We start from the raw sequence: 17,600 nt of genomic DNA on the forward strand, positions 1-17,600 counted from the left end.
TTGGCTCAACAAATCCACACCGACCTTCCGAAGAGTATCCCACCCAGACCCATTCCCCTACCCTATTACTCTACATTTACCCCTGACTAATGCACGTAACCTACGCATCTCTGAACACTATGGGCAATTTAGCATGGCCAATTCACCCAAACTGCACATCTTTGGACACACACATTTTGTGTGTGTGGGTTCCTTCAATCCCAATATGATCCAGTGTGGATGAGAATATCCAATTTTCTGATCTAATTAGAAGAGCATTGTGAGTAAACAATAGGAATTTTATTACATCACTGCAGCTATTAACAGGTTTGTTGAATGTGACCTACATTACTACTGAGACTGTTAGGAGCCTCAGATCTGTTTCCTACAAGTTCCTTCTTTACTGTAACCATACCTTCATTGTATCTTTACAGAAGATGGTGCTTACTTCACTCCATCAAGTATTAATGCTCATAGATCCATATACAGGAGAAAGTGAGGTGGAGATCAGAGTTGAGAGAATGTGGTGCTGGAAAAGATACCAGACACAATATCTGTCCATCATCTTTCCCGTCTATCTGCTCCACCCTGCTCTCACCTTCTCCCTCACCTTCATCAATCTATTACTTTCTCAGCTACCTCCCCCCTTACCCCCCAGACCCCTTCCCATTTATCTCTCAGGCTTCCAGCCCACACGCCTCATTCCTGATGAAGGGCTTTTGCCTGAAACGTTGATCCATCTGCTCCTTGAATGCTGCCTGACCTGCTGTGCTTTTCCAGCACCACAGATCCATATATAATTCAGACTGCAGAGTGGCCTTCCTCTTTGGGTTTTCAGTTTCTTTCAAGTAGCAAAGATAGGGACTAAGCCACAGATCTGCATGAAAAAGAATTGCATAAAACTGTTGGCCAAGTTGTACTTGAATTCAATAAAACTCACTGCAAAAAGATTTTAATCAGTTTAATCTTTTTAACTTACTTTTGCTTTCATAGTAATGCCATGAGGAAGCCTGGGTGTCAGCGTCAAATTAGCATGATACAGAATCTGTGAAATGGAGGGAAGTGGTAGGAAGCATTCCTATATCATGGTCCTCTATTCCTGATGAAGGGCTTTTGCCTGAAACGTCGATTTTTCTGCTCCTCAGATGCTGCCCGACCTGCTGTGCTTTTCCAGCACCACTCTAATCTAGACTCTGGTTTCCAGCATCTGCAGTCATTGTTTTTACCTCAGTAATTTATGCCTATCCAAAACTTGTGAGCCAAGGTCAGGAAAGATGGTTAAAAAGAACAAAGAAATTTGCTGAGGGTGTTTGGATCTCATTTCCTATCTGATCTAACCTTCCAAGTTTTTGTTTGAAAGTTGCAGTTACAAATGGCAGTGTCCTCCATCATCATAGTTGTATCACAGATGTAGCTTAATGCAACAGCAGTATGGAATGTATCTTTAAAATTTGATTTTTTTCAGTGGGTAGTCCTTTGTCCTTTTGCTGATCACCCCATCGGAACAAACAGAATCATTACCCACACAAGATCACATGATATCCCACACAACATTTTTTGGCAATTAGTTGTTCCTTATTTTATATAGCACTTTGTTTAAATCGCTTGTTCCAACAATTTAAATCCATAATTTATTCAGAAGAAGAAGCCCCCACTGGTGATAATATTGTGTCTGATCTCTAGGCTTTTAGTCTGGCTTTTAGTTTGGAATGCTGCATTCCACTTTCATCTGTGCGTGGAAAATCTGGGTGTGGCAGTTTTAAAGAAAACTTTAGCAATTGCTGTTTTATACACAAACATGCCTCAGGTTTCCCTTCACTCTTTCTCTGCTGATTGAAATGCAGGAGGTTTCAATTTCTCTTTGGTTCAGTCAGTACGTTGCATAACCGGCAAAAACAAGCCTTTCTCAATTTGTTTTCTGAAAAGGCTTTAAAATAGAATTGGGTAATACTGAGAGTTCTGGGTTCTCTGTGTATTTTGGTCAATAATAAAAAAAAACAAGTGTCAAAACTTGTGTCCATTTGGAAACATAGATATAGAAGGCAGCTATTCCCAAGAGTGTTGTTAAAGATTCACTTTGAGACAATGTTTGGTAGAATTACAAAATGGATCATTGCCATCAGTTGGAGATAATATTTTGGGATGGGACACACGTTTATCTTTAACGTTGTCTTGAGGAAACCCAGCAAAACTGTTTCTCACTGGTGATAATATTGTGTCTGATCTCTAGGCTTTTAGTCTGGCTTTTAGTTTGGAATGCTGCATTCCACTTTCATCTGTGCGTGGAAAATCTGGGTGTGGCAGTTTTAAAGAAAACTTTAGCAATTGCTGTTTTATACACAAACATGCCTCAGAACGCTGCAGAACGTTTTGTCAGAGTGTGATGGATCTTTTCCTTTACCCTTGATCTACTTGATAAGTAGATGTACACAGGCTGTAAGTAGCAGAGGCCAACAAGCTAGATGGGAAATCAAGTTTGATAGATGTGGTGGCCTTGTGTTTTGGCAAGCCCATATTCCTATTTGAAGCTGACATTCTGCCCTCCTTCCCATGTTCATGCTGACTGCTCCAGCTTAGTCTGGCACCTGTTCAACATATTGATTTTTCTTCCCTTGCCATTAGAAACAGAAGGCCCAAGCTTCTCCTGCTGTTGGCCTTGAAGCACTACAACCAACTGCTGCCACTTCTCTTTCAGTCCGATTCCATTTCCATTCCTCACATTGTATTTCCGTCTCTTCTAATGCTACCAAACTCTCACTTCCTTCTCCCCATTATTGCTAACCATCATCCCCTCCTCTTTTACTGTTGCTTATTCTCCTCTCCCCTTCACTGGTACTTATTCCTATTGTTCTTTTATTGCTACCCATTTCTCACTGTCAGTCTTTCCTTCAGTCAGCAACTGATTTGCTCGTATTAGCTGTTTTCTTCTCTCTATTACCCCTGATAGATATCAGGGGTAGTTCCTTTACTCAGAGAGTGGTAGGGGCGTGGAATGGCCTGCTTGCAACAGCAGTAGACTCGCCAATACTAGGGGCATTTAAATGGGCATCAGACATACATATGGATAATAATGGAAAGGTGCAGGTTAGATAGGCATCAGATTAATGTCACGGGTCGGTGCCTGTACTACGCTGTAATGTTCTATGTTCAATGTTCTATAATGCAGTGCTGGTATTAATGGCAGGCAGTTCAGCTTTTAAAAATCTTCCAAAAGTTAAAGCTTTATGGTATCTATTTAGGGAAAGAAATTTGGCCAAATTGTTAAATTTTAGAGTGAGTGCAAAACCAGAAGAAATGCCAAACATTTTGGAAACTCTTTGGATTTTAAATGAATGCAGTTATCTCAACTATTGAAATCCCTACAGTGTGGAAACAGGTTCTTCGGCCCAGCAAATCCACACCGACCCTCCGAAGAGTATCCTACCCAGACCTATTCTCCACATTTACCTCTGCCTACCACACCTAACTTATACATCCCTGAACATTATGGGCAATTTAGCATGGCCTATCCACCTAACCTGCACATCTTTGGGCTCTGGGAGGAAACCCACACAGACACAGGGAGAATGTGCAAACTCCACACAGACAGTCGCCTGAGGTTGGAATCGAACCCAGGTCGCTGATGCTGTTAGGTAGCAGTGCTAACCACAGAGCCACCCTGCTGCCCAAAACAGTAAGGTCACCACAAAAGTAAATATTTAAAATAGATGCCCCAAAATATTTCAGATGAATTTAGAATGAACTAAATTATAAAAGACTCTGAAACCAATGTAAGCTTATGTGCTCCCAACAGATGTAATTATGTCAAATTCATATAATTTAAACATTGCTGAAGTAACTTGCATTTATACAATGACTTTTATGAACTCAATACATCTCAGAGTCATTGTCGTCAGCTATCTTTTGACTCAAGGCTGACACCTACTAAGAGTCATAACTTCCTGCCACGTGTTTTCATGTGACTGATCAGAACAATTTCCAAACCTCAGATTATATAACACTTGGGCTAGGATAATCTTTTGTGGTAGTGAGATCCAGACTACAGGACCTGCCTCCACTACTTCCCTTCTGCTCCACTGATGCACCTCACCATTAAGAGATTGGGAGTCCAAGCCTAACACAGCTTTGCAGAGAAGTTGTCACCGTTCTGAACGATTATTAGCAAGGGAGCTGCTGAACATTGTTTTCTTTGTCCTTCCTGAAACTTGCCGTTTGACAGTACAGAGAACAGGACCCAGTAGAGGAGATAGTTTCAGTCATCTGGACACAGTGCCCAGTCCACCAAAATTACTTTTGTATGAGTTTGCCTAACGTTTGACGAAATTGACTTCAAAAACAAGGCTAGCATTTGTTTAATGGTCCTCCCAATGAATCTGGAGGATTCAGTGGAGGCTATGTCGAAGAAATAATGTTCAGTGTTTTTATGTGTTGCTCATACACATTCAAAATCTCACTGCAATACAGGAGTGTGGTGATGACAATACACAAGGACTTGGGTTGACTTGCAGAGGTCTTTCCTGTCAAACACTCACTTGTAGAAGGTTGAGCTGGCACAGCTAATGTGCTGTTGGATTGCCTTATCAGTGGTGGCAAAGATCATTGCCAAGATATGGCAAGAACTCACCATAGCCCAGACACTCCCCTTCTATGGATCGGGGAGATGGAATAATCGATGACTGGGTATGGGGTAGAACATGAATTTTATTTTGGCAGCATTTAAGGATATGTGAAATCTCTTGTATGCAGAATGAATTTATTTATCTTTTCATGGGATGTGGTTATTGCCAGTTGGGCTAATATTTTGCCCCAACACGAACTGTTCTTGACAAGGTTTTGGTGAGCTGCCTTCTTGCACACCTGCAATGCTGTTCTTATGTCAGAAGTGTGAGATGATGCACTCTGATCAGAAGAACATAAAATGAGGGGTATAACTCTAAAGAGGTTGCTGGTGAAGAGGCCCTTAGGAGTATATGTGCACAGATTGTTGAAGGTCACAGGATAGATGGAGAGAGAGCAATTAATAAAGCACACAGTATTCGCAGTCTTATTAATAAGGGCATAGATTATAAGATCAAGATGCTGAACTTGTACAAGACACTTGATAGATCTCAGCTGGACTATTGTGTACAGTTGTGGGTACCACTACTATAGGAAAGATGCAAATACTTTGGACAGGGTGCAAAAGTGATTTACTAGAATGATTCCAGGACTTCAGTTATGAGGATAGACTGAAGATGTTGGGACTGTTCTCCCCGGAGAAAGGAAGGCTGAGAGGAGATCTGATTGAAGTTTTCAAAATTATGAAAGGGTTGGATAGAATAGGTACGGTGAAACTGTTTCTGCTTATGAAAATACAAGAACAAGTAGGGGATAATTTTAAAATGAGGCAAGGGTGGTATGAGAAAAAAAAATTACACACAGGTGTGGTTATGGAATGGACGTCTGAAATATGGTGGAAGCAGGTTTAATTGAGACTTTCAAGAAGGTATTGGATTGTTATTTGTACAATTGTGGTTTGGAGAGATAGAGTGAAAAGCAGGAGATTGACAGTACATAATAAGTCCAGTGCAGGTATATGGGCAAATAGCCTCCTTCTGCACAGTAATAATTAAGTGATTCTGTGAATGGCAGATATGGAACAAATAGTGGCCTTATCAGTTACACTTGCACCCCAAGAAAACCTAAAGGAAAAAATGCCAAGTGACTTTCTCCCTTCTCTAAAGCGGGCAGATTGAATTGTTGCTAACTTCTGATCCAAGCCACTGGACTGGAACAACACATTTATACTGAAATGTCAGCTTGGATTATTGGTCTCAAGTCTCAAATAGAAAGGGGCTGACATACCTTCTGAGCCCAGAGGAGGCAGAGTGACTGCTGAATCAGAATCAACAGCTCTAGATTTCAGATTAAGAACAATAAATTCTAGAGATTTTCAAATGGCATGCTGTGGCTGCAACAAAGTGAGAAATGTGTTGCTAAATTTTGATATCAAACAAGAACTGGTGTTGGGTCACTTGAAGAGCATTAAAGTGGATAAGTCCCCAGGGCCTAATGATATCCAGCCCAGGTTATTGAGAGACGGAAGAGAGGAGATTGCTGGGACCTTGATCAAGATCTTTGTTTCTGCATTAGCCATTAGAGAAGTCCTGGAGGATTCGTAAATAGCTAAGGTTGTTTCTCTAAAAATAGGGATAATCCAGGAAACTATAGACCAGTGAGTCTTATATCGGTAGCAACTGGGAAGCAACTGGAGAGAATTCTGAGGAATAGGATTTACTTGTATTTGGAAAAGCGTGGTGCACATAGGGACAGTCAGCATGGCTTTGTGCAGGGCAGGTCATATTTTACTAACTTGGTTGAATTTTTCGAGGAGGTGACAAAGGAGATGGATGAGGGTAGAGCAATGGATGTTGTCTACATGGAATTTAGTAAGACCTTCGACAAGGTCCCTCATGGTAGGCTCATCCAGAAGAGTAAGATGCATGGGATCCATGTCGGATCCTTGGCCGCATGGATTCAGAATTGGCTTGACCATGGAAAGTAGAGAGTGGTGGTAGAAGGTTGTTTTTCAGGCTGGAGGTCCATGACTACTGGTATTCTGCAGGGATCCATATTGGGACCTCTGCTGTTGGTGATTTATATACATGACTTGAATGAAAATGTAGATGGGCGGGTTAATATGTTAGCAGACAATACAAAGATCGATGGAGTTGTGGATAGTGTAGAAGATTATCAAAGGTCACAGCAGGATATAGATCAGTTGCAGATATGGGCGGAGAAATGGCAAATGGTGTTTAATCCATGTAAGTGTGAGGTGCTGCACTTTGGGGGACCAAATGTTAAGGAAAAGTATACAGTTAATGGCAGGATCCTGAACAGCATTGATGTACAGAGGGATCTTGGGACTCAAGTCCATAGCTCCCTGAAAGTAGCTATGCAAGTAGGTAGGGTGATAAAGAAGACGTAAGCATGCTTACTTTTATTGGTCGGGGAATTGAGTACAAGAGACGGGATGTCATGTTGTGGCTTTGGTTAGGCCACACTTAGATTACTGCATTCAATTCTGGTCACCACTTCACAGAAAAGACGGGGAGGCTTTGGAGAGAGTGCAGAATACATTTCCCAGGATGCCTCCTGGATTAGAGGGCATGGTCTGTAAGGAGAGACTAGAAAAACTTGGATTGTCTTCTCTGGAGCGGCGGAAGCTGATGGAAGATTCAATACACCTCTACAAAATTATGAGATGCAGAGATCAGGTTGACAGTCAGAATCTTTTTCCCAGAGTTGAAATGTCTAAAATTAGGGGGCATGCAAATAAGTGAGGGGGGAATGTTCAAAGGAGATATGAGGGACAAATGTTTTATACAGTATGTGTGTGGAATAACGCTGCCAGGATGATGGTGGAGGCAGATACGATAGGGGCATTTAAGACTTTTAGATAAGCACAAAAATATACAATGAATGGAGGGACACGGGCCAAGGGCAGGCAGAAGGGATTAAATTAATTTGGCGTCATGATCAATTCAACACCACGGGTTGAAGGATCTGTATCTGTGATGCACTGTTCTATATTTGATGTTCAAAATTCTCCAGAAGCAGCGCTACTTTGCACAATCCTCCAATACTGCACATGTACGGATATTTGTTACTGCGTATGGTTGTAAGATGGGAAATCCGTTCAGTATGCAGCCTGCTTGCACGTGCACGGCCCAAACAGTCAGTTTCAGCATGTGCAGTGATCAAGGATCATATCCTCAGGATGAGAAGAAACTGCGTATTGTAGTAAAAGACTTGGTACAATTATTGAACAACTGTAAAGCTGGCCTACCTGCCTGAACATGTTTCCACACCAGCACAGATTTTAAAGTGAATATTTCTGGAATTTTTTTCTTTTAGTTGAGCCACAGATCTAAGACTTAGAACAGATTCTAAGAAAAATAATTATAAGTTTCTTATTAAAATAAGCGGTTACTCTGCTTAGTCGATGAAACATCTGAACCTAAAGAAAGAATGCGAGAGCTGTTCAGAGACAGTATTCTGAGGGCTACCGACCTTTTCATGGCCAGGAAATCCAATTTGTCCCTTACCTGAATGTCTCACCCTCAGTGGGAAATTGGCAAACAGTTGATGAGCAGATTTTGAAAACATGTCTGTGCTTGCAGAAAAAGACAGTGAATTTTTGCTGGTGTATTTCAAACTCTAATGCTTTTTATTCTTCTTTATCTTGTCGCATGCAGTATGTTGAAAATATCTCTAGCAAGGCCATAACCAAAGTAAATGCAAGTCAGTGGACCATTTGCAAAAAATGAATTTAACTGAATAGAGTGGTTGTGCTGTAGAATTGTCTCATGTCTCATTCAAATGTGCCTTGATGCTGAAAATGTTGGGAACCACTGCTTTAGAGGGAGCAAACAGGAAGGAGGCTGGAAGAACACAGCAAGCCCAGCAGCACCAGGAGGTGGAGAAGTCGATGTTTCGGGTGTAAACTTCTTCAGGAGGATTCAGCAGGTCATGAAGAAGGGTGTCCACAAGAAACGTCGACTTCTCCACCTCCTGATGTTGCCTGGCTTGCTGTGTTCTTCCAGTGTTCTTCCAGTCTCCTGTCTGTCTACTTTGGATTCTAGAAACTGCAGTAGAGAAGAAAAGTGTGACTGGAAAGAAAGAACTCTTAACAATCTCTATAACAAAGGACAAAGTATATAACAAACTAAAGGGTGATGAATTATCAGAACCTACAGAGATAGTGGAACCATTGGATCAAGTGTTCTATATATCACTGGATTCTGGGAGGTCTTCTGCCATTGGAAAACTGCTAATGTGATGCTCCTGTTAAGAAGCAAAGACGACAGAAAAGAAGAAATTATAGGTCAGTTAGTTTAACATTTCTGTTGTTGAAAATATGTTAATATCTATTATTAAAGATGAAATCGCAGGGCATTTATAAAAGCTTAAAGTAGAGTCAAAATGGTTTTGTGAAGAGTTCTTTGAGGATATAACAAGCAGAGTTGATAAAGGAACCAGTAAATGTCACGTATTTGGATTTTCAGAAGGCATTCAATAAGGGGTCACATAAAATATTATTGTGCAAGGTAGGAGTTTATGGTATTGAGAGTAATATACTAGCAAGGATTGAGGGTTGTTTAGCAACACTGAAGAGAGTCAGGGTTATGGGCCATTTTAAAGTTGGAAGGATGTAACTAGTGGAGAGCTACAAGTAGTCATAGTGCTTCAATTTATAACCTAGATTTATTAATGACTTGGAGAAGGGAGCAAAGCGAAATGTATCCAATTTGCTGATGACACAGAAATACATGGAGGGCATGATGTGATAAGGGCATAAGGAATCTGTGAGGGGATATAAACCATCAGACTACATGATCTATGAGTAGTGTTAAGCCATTTGGCCCACTGTGACTGCTCCACCATTTGATCCTGGCTGATATGTTTCTCAACTCCATTCGTCTGATTTCTCCTTGTAACCCTTGATCTCCTTATTAATCAAGAACCTGTCATAAATGCACTCAATGACTTGGCCTCCATATCATTCTGTGGCAATCGGTTCCAGATTCACAACTCTATGGCTGAAGAAATTACTCTTTGTCTCAGATCTAAAAGGTCGTTCCTACATTGAGGCTGTGCCTTTGGGTCCAAGTCTCTCCTACTAATGGAAACATCTTCACCATATCCACTCAATCCAGGCCTCACAGCATTTTGTAAGTTTCAATCAGATCCTCCCTCACCTTTCTAAATTCTAGAGTACAGATCCAGAGTTCTCTCCTGCTCTTGATACGACAAGCCCATCAACTCCAGGCCATTCTTGTAACCCTCCTGTGGACCCCCTCCAACCCCAGCACATCCTTCCTCATACACAGGGATGCATTGTTTATTTGGAGATCTGATTTAGATTGGCAGAATAGCCCTTTTCTATGCTATGATAATAATTATTGTGGTTTTGTAAATTCTAATCACAAGTGACCTAGAACCACCAGATTCCACACATTCAATGCATCCAGGTACAGTACAAGTGGGGTAAAAAAATTGGTTACAAAACAACTTTCAGGTGAAAGAAATCTAAGAAGCAAGAATGAGGGGAAAGCTTAAAAGAAACCTCCAGCCTGGAACGTCCTTTGAGTACAAAGTCACTGCTGATTTTGAACAGCCAGTTACAAGACAGAACCAGTAACAGCCAGCTCAACAGTCACGGAAGGAGTTCAAAAAGGTCAATTTAAAAACAATTTAATACCTAGATGTAAAAAAAAACACAATGCAATATTTGACAAACAAGCCCTGATGAATAAATCTCAATTCGGTAAATTTTAACTTGATTTTAAGCAAACAAAACTACTTAAGCTCTTGGCTTCTTCAGTTTTCCTTGTTTTTAATGAATAGTGCTACACAACTTATGCTCATCGTTCCATGCAGGTGACTTTGCACAATAACCTCAATGCGCAAGTAACAAAATATCAATTGTAAATGTCTACATTGCAAGAGGTTTTATTTCAATGGGATGGGAAGGAATCGAACCAATAACCAGTAGTTATAACTGGACTGGAACAGCAGCAAGTCACAGAAGATTGTAGTTCAGGTTGAGGGTATGTAGGATGAGTAAGAGGAATCATGAATCATGATTAATTTAGTTTGCTTATAAATTGTACAAACTATATTAATCAATTAACATTATTCTGGCTATCTGTAACCAACATAGACTTAGTAAAGTCACCATCATCCTACCAGATGATAGGGCTGTCTTATTGGAGGGAAATGACTGGTGAGGGTCAACACATCTCAGACAAAGGGAGAGGTTCTGCAGCAGAGCTCTACACATGGATTTCAGCCTAGAAGTAAGCTCACCCTATTCACTGCTTTGCAAACCAGCCATCTAGGCTAAATGACAGAGTTGACGAGTGCACCATGGAATTTCAGAACTATATGGCAACAACTTTCACTCAGGCTCACATTCTCCCGACTTAGTGAATCAAGTGAGGAAGAGATTGTTTACAGGGAGGGAGAAGAAAAAAATCAACTATATTTTACATGAGCTCTTTTATATCTAGTGTTTTGGAAGAGAAGCAATTATATTTGGCAAAATGCAATCTTTTCATGGAGGTAAATGTTTAACAATGCTTAAAAGATACTGTATATAACTTTAGAACATTAATTACTTGAAGTAATGTGGCGATCATAAGGTAGCTCACTACCTTATGGTTTGTAAGTACCAATAAGGTCTTTTTTTTGAACATTTGCATATGCAAAAAGAAAGCACATCATATCCCAGCCAGAATTAACAATCCATTGTGGATGGACTGACTCCACTATCGATCAAAGGTAATTTATGTTAAGTTTAGAATATGTTTAGAAAATATTTGTACCTAGAATGGTCTCATACCTAGTCAAAAACTAATGTCATATAATTAGAATGAAATTAGATTTTGGAATTCAGTAGGTGGTATATTACAACAAAGGCAACATGACAGGAGACAAAGCTAGCAGTCCTTGGGTGACTAGGGAGCTAGAGAATATGAGGAAGCAGAGAATGACGCACGGCAGGTAAATTCTCCAAGAACCGGGTCAAATACAATAATTTGAATAGGGAAGTGAAGAGAAAAATAAGACTGTTAAAAGAGCGAGACCTAACCAGCAGTTGACATAAAAGAGAACCCAAAAATCATCATCTAACATGTAAGCAGGTAGAAGAGGCAGACTGAGTTCTGTTAGAGACAAACAGGGTAATATATTTTTGGAGAGACAGGGCAAGTTTAGAATATACAAGCATGTGTGCCAGTATTTAGTAAGGAAAAGATGCTAACATTATCAGTAGAGATGGAGATGGTAGAGGTAATGGACAAGGTGGAAATTGAGAAACAGGACTTAATAGTCAGCTATTCTATACTGAGTGAATAGGTTACTTCTGCAACCAGTCCCTGGAGAGGGGTCCCCACTTGTGATCACAGGAATGGAGGGAGGAACTGATTTTCCTTATTTATTAAAACTTCTCCCTCTGTTGGGGAACTTACCACAAAGGATTCATTCCCATGTGTATAATTATCCCAATTCCCATGTACCTGTGCTGTAAATGGACCCAATTTAACCAGACTTTTACCTCAAGGAAGCAAAAGTATTAGATACTAAAATGTGAACAAAAATAAAATGCAACACAAACACATGGCAGTGAAAACAGTAAAAATGAGTCCGTTTCATTTGTTCCTGGGAAATGGAACATTCAGGTCATTAACTTGGGTGATTGCAGTAATTGTCTTCAGAAGTTGAGTGGCTGGTTTGGAAATTCTGGATACAGTAGATCAGTCAAAAGGTCTGGTTTATTTGACTATGGCTTTTGACTGGTGAGGTGGTTTCATCAGAACGACTTCGTCCTTTATGAAACTAACAAGCAGTGGTGTTCAGAAGCTGTTCTCAGTTGTAATCTTCACCACATTCTACAGCCCTGCAGAATTTGAACTCCAGACTATTGCACACACACACACACACACACCCCAGAGGTACATTTGGTTCTGGATTCCTTCCTTTGTGCATTCCTGAACAGGGAGTACACAGCTTTCTTTCACTTCACTTGATAGCCACAGTCTGGGGATGCAGGCCATTGCAAAGACCCATACCATCTCCAACAAATCACTTCCTTTGCATTGTTTCTCTGAAATTCTTTGACATACTTCCAAGTTTCCATGGTGTTTTTCAAGGTTGGGTATATTCCATACAAACCTTCCAGATAGTCATTAAATTGTACTCAAATTGTACTAATTTGTAGGCCATTTGAAAAAAAGATCTACCTTCTTAAGTTCAATATGTCAGTGATCCATTGACATGATATTAAAATTCTGGTGACTAACATTCCAGTTTGCTAAGGGAATTTGAGGTGGAGGTAATAGAACAGCATTCCATAATCCATCTTTGATACAAAAGAGATGTCAGAGTATTTGGAGTTTGGTAAACGCTTGTGAAAATGATATTTGGCAGTCCAAATAACTAAAAGGCATAAATCTTTAACATCAATGCGTGGTAAGGTTTCAGAATCAATAATGAGGAAAAACAGATATTAAAAGGTTTAAGTTAATTAATTGTAAAATGGTTAACTAATTGTTTTGATCAAGTAACAGAGAATGTTGAAGGAGGAAATGCAATGGATATTATCTTGGTCACTTTCCTAAAGTGCAAAATACTACACTAAACATCAGCTGAACAAAACTTAAGTTCATGGAATAAGAGGATCAATATGATCTTATGAAGTCACAGCAAACGGTTAAATTGCAGGCTGAAGAATGGTGATTTTCCTCAAATTCCCATGTGCACTAATAATGCTAAACCTAGGAATGGCAATAATTGTAGATTGCAATTCTTAAGATAACTGAATTCTTGCAACATCAAAAAAAAAATCATGCTTTTCCCTGCCTTTGGCATACAAGTATTTTTCAGTTGTTTAAATGGTTTACCTGTATTAGCAGTTGGCCTCAATTGATTGCATCATTGTCACCCATATGATTTGATAAACTATCAGATGTTGAAGACAAATGTCATGATTTTAAAGCATTTCAACTGCAGTCAAGGTATCTTTGTGATTAATTCGATAATCAGTGCCACATCAGCTTCACATTAGGTCAGACTTTCCACATTTCAAAATGGCAACCATCTACACTAGTGGGTCAAAGTTCAGACTTTAGGGAGAATATTCAGGTTTCAAAAGGTTGACAAGTCACATTTGGGAGTGAGGATGAAGCAGATCAATGGCAAAATGGTAGCAGCAATAGGTCAATGAACTGAGCCTACAAGTGGAAAATTGAGCATTGAGGTGATGCCTTTTGAGAAGAGACAGGAAAAGGCAATATAGACAAGGATGCAGTTCCAATGAGTGAGCATGAACCGGACATATTAACTGTCATGTGTACACGGACCCCCACAAATACAAACATTTCTCAGTTTGACCTCTTATGGTGGCAGAACATACTGACAGTAGATAACAAAACATAAGGGATTATGTTCTTCATAAATATAGGAATGGTGTACAAAAGCTAGGAATTTATGCCAGGCCTTTACAAAGATCCAGTTACAGGGTTGCATCCCGTTGTTGTCACCACGCTTTGGAAGTGTATAAAAGGTGCAAAATGGCAAAGATTTATCGGAACGATTCCATTGATGAGATTAGATTGGAGAAGCTTAGGCTGTTTTTCTTAGAGCAGTAATATTTTAAAGGGGAGAATAAATAAAAGTGCTTCAAGATTTGAGAGACAGTGCCTTACACTGTAACAGTCAACTGTGTTAACTATCTGGTACTGTTCTGGAATCTGCTGCATTTGGTACAGGTGAAAACAGTGGGCCAACACGGCACAAGATGTGCCAGCTTTCGTTTTCCCTGGATTCTTTGTCTTAACATTGTTACTACTTGCCACTTCCATACAATTCCAAACTGCCTTCAAGTCATAGCCAAATCAAATACTTTACTGGCATGAGGACCTTAACATTCTGACATGTTTGGAAAACTGTTGCCATTAGCTGACAGTATTAGGAACCAGGAAATAGTGATAAAAGACTTTGGGCAAAAAAGCATGGGTTGCAGGAGGCAAGCAAGGGATAACATTTTTAATTGCTGAGTACTCATGCCCCAAGTACAAAAATGGTATAAGTAGAAACAAAACCAATTTAAAAAGGACATTAGATTGGCAATGGAAGGAAATAAAATTGTAGGGCTACTGCAATCGAGTGGGGCAATGGGACTAATTGGATTTCTCTTTGGAGTCAAGATGGTGCTGCATATGGCTTTACGCCCTGCCAGAAGTTAACTGCATAAATACCTTTGGAATTCTGGACATTTTCATAGAGAAGAATCTCCCTTCATGAGCTTAAGCAGATAGAAGGGGGTCGTAGAGAACAAAACACTTTCCTGAATGGCTGATTATTTTCTGTATATTCAAAAAACAGTGACACATTCTCTGGAGGTTCAAATTTAAACTTTATTTCTCAAAGAAAAAAGGCAAATCCGGTATCTACAGTTTGTGACTTTAAAACAATAATCAAAATACTTTAAAGGATTTATTGAGAAGGTGAAGATTCCACAATAGCATGTGTTCATTTGATGCATCACAATTGGGAAAACATCTAATTTTGTAATACCTCTTTAGTTTAACTAAGTTAACATCTTAAATTCTGAATCCAAGGTCTGCCATCCTTCTAGAATAAACATTTCCAATTTAAACAGATAAGACAAATATATAGTTTTAAATTTATGATAACCTTAAAGAAAACCTCATTTCCAAGTACACACTGATACTTCACTTGTCAAACAAAATATTGAACAATGTGGATACATTAAACAGATTGTGAGTCTTATTTTAAAAAAGTTAGATTTTAAACTGAATACAAAAAAAGGAAAATAATTAAATGCTAAAGTTAAGCTGTTAACAAGAAGCAAATATCAGGCAAAAATGCATTTTATTACTGAATGGCATCATTGTTTCAAACTTCCTCTTTAAATCATCTCTTTGCTGTTGCGAATGGCACAGCACAGCACCATACTGAAGATCATGCCAAAAATCTGGAGAAAAAAAGCAGGGTTATTGTTGTAAAACAACTCGAGAGATAAAGCTTTGTAATAGAGCTACATACTCCAGTGTTTAGGTAGTTTCACTCACCATTACAATTCCAATGCCAATCCCAATTGCTCCAATGATGTAAACCTTCCTGTCAAATACGTCTTTAATAGCAGTTAGGCATGACTGCACAAAATCAAAAATATCAGAAGTTAAAATGAAAAGGCTTTGTGGATTCATTTAACAAAAGTAATATCACAAAGAACTGAGAGAGGATTCCTTCTAACCATCAGAGTCTACTTCACTAAAGATCATGGTGAATCTTCACAGCTTCACCTTCCCACACAAATATTTATGCCTCAATTCCCATGGTAACCAAAAGTGCCCATCTTAACTATGTTCAATAACGGAGTAATCTCAGTATTCTAGGGTAGAAACGCCAATGAAACAATTCTTTGATTCCAGAAATTTCTAGATTTTTAAATTTCCCCATATTTTGGCACCAAGTTCTAGACTTCGAAGAGAAACATCAGCCTGGCATCTACCCCATTGAGTCACTGAAGAATTTTTGCATGCCAATGAATTCATCTTCATTCTTCCAAATGCCAGAAAACAGTTAATTCAATCTTGCCCAGATGACAGTCCCTTAACTCAGGAATCAGACTAGTGAATGTTTGCTACATTCTCTCAAAGGCTGGTAGTTGTCATTTTGCGGTTTCATGTACAACATCAAAAATCTTGGTCTTTTCTACTGCAATTTTTGTTTTTTTTTACTAGAAGTATAAACCATATGCTCTCAATTATTTTTGAGTCTGCATATTAACTGTGATGTCCATACAGGCCTTGATAAATACTAACATTTCCCAGTACTTCAGTCTATTCACTTTAAAATTTTAAAATTTCATTTTAAACTGATTGTAAAATGTTACTTTATTAGTTTAATATTCATGTCATTTTGCTTTGATAACTTTAAACATTGTAGGTCTTAAATTACAAATTTAACTGACACCAAATGTCAAGTCCTCCAAATATCGCTCAGACTGGATGGTAAACATGTCTAATTTTCCCTTTGATACAGTTTAAGATTACCTCTGGATGCTTCAATATACTGAGATGCACATTGAAGCATGCTGGGTTAAGCCTTTGAGTTTTGGGATTATAAATGACTCTGGGAAACACTGTTCAGCAAAGAGCCAAAATATATGCAAAGGCCAAGAGCAACTGCTAAGCTGGGTCAATGAATCTCATTTTCATAACTTATGATGATGGATACACAATCACATGATTTAATGTGTTTGGAAAGCCAGTGCTAGTGTGCTGTCCACAGAGGCCCAAGGTAAACATACATTCTGCTTCTAAAATAATAAAGGTCAGATGTCACATTGCCAAATGCATCCTTTCATACCACCTACAATTTTATTGTGTAAATTTCTTAAAATTAAACTGCAGAATATGATCAGAATGGGTTTTAACTACATTTTTCCCCCAGTCTCCAACCCCTTAAGTCTTGGGATTTCAGAGAGTTGTATTATTAGATTGACAATTAAAATATTCTAACAAACCAACTACCTCCTTCATTTCTTTCCACAATAGAAATTATGATGCAACTAATTTTAGAATTTAAGTCAGTGGTAAGAACTGTACTATAAAGAAAACAGTACTCAATTCCCAATCAGTTCTAAAAATTGTCCTACTCTGTGAAGTTCAATCACTTGACAATAAAAAAAGTCCACATCATTCAGCTGTGCTCCTGCTCATTTGACTAAACCAAAAATACAGCTATATTAAAATGCACTCGGGCCCTTCGGCCCATTGCGTTCATGCCAGTCTTGTCCCATTTATTAGGTGTTAAAGCAGAATTGTATGCATTCAATTATTTCCTGCAACAATTTGGGTTCAATTGCTGCTGAAATATTTACTGTCTGAACCAGGAATTTAGTTATTAAACATCTACTTCTTTATGCACCAATAGGTATACGGCAGTTCAATTATAATGGGTAAATAGCTGTCTTTAAATAGGTCTTCTGACACGCACACAAAATTCGCATTTGTTATTTACTGGTAAAGAGGATGTACCCTGCAGGA

The 17,600-nt window shown here is 39.0% G+C and overlaps 1 protein-coding gene across 1 annotated transcript in view; it reads right to left on the reverse strand.

Moving 5' to 3' along the window:
* Nucleotides 1–14,919: 14,919 nt before the first annotated feature.
* Nucleotides 14,920–17,600, reverse strand: part of cd9a (CD9 molecule a) — a 47,539-nt gene continuing 44,858 nt past the window's right edge. Inside the window, exons 7-8 of the mRNA XM_043713570.1 lie at nucleotides 15,618–15,701; nucleotides 14,920–15,520 (exon numbers count right to left, since the gene is read on the reverse strand). Coding sequence (XP_043569505.1) covers nucleotides 15,455–15,520; nucleotides 15,618–15,701 — 150 coding nt within the window. The 3' untranslated portion in view covers nucleotides 14,920–15,454. The remainder of the gene's footprint in view (nucleotides 15,521–15,617; nucleotides 15,702–17,600) is intronic.

The sequence above is a fragment of the Chiloscyllium plagiosum genome, chromosome 23, assembly GCF_004010195.1.
Source record: "Chiloscyllium plagiosum isolate BGI_BamShark_2017 chromosome 23, ASM401019v2, whole genome shotgun sequence".
NCBI classification, from domain to species: Eukaryota; Metazoa; Chordata; class Chondrichthyes; order Orectolobiformes; family Hemiscylliidae; genus Chiloscyllium; species Chiloscyllium plagiosum.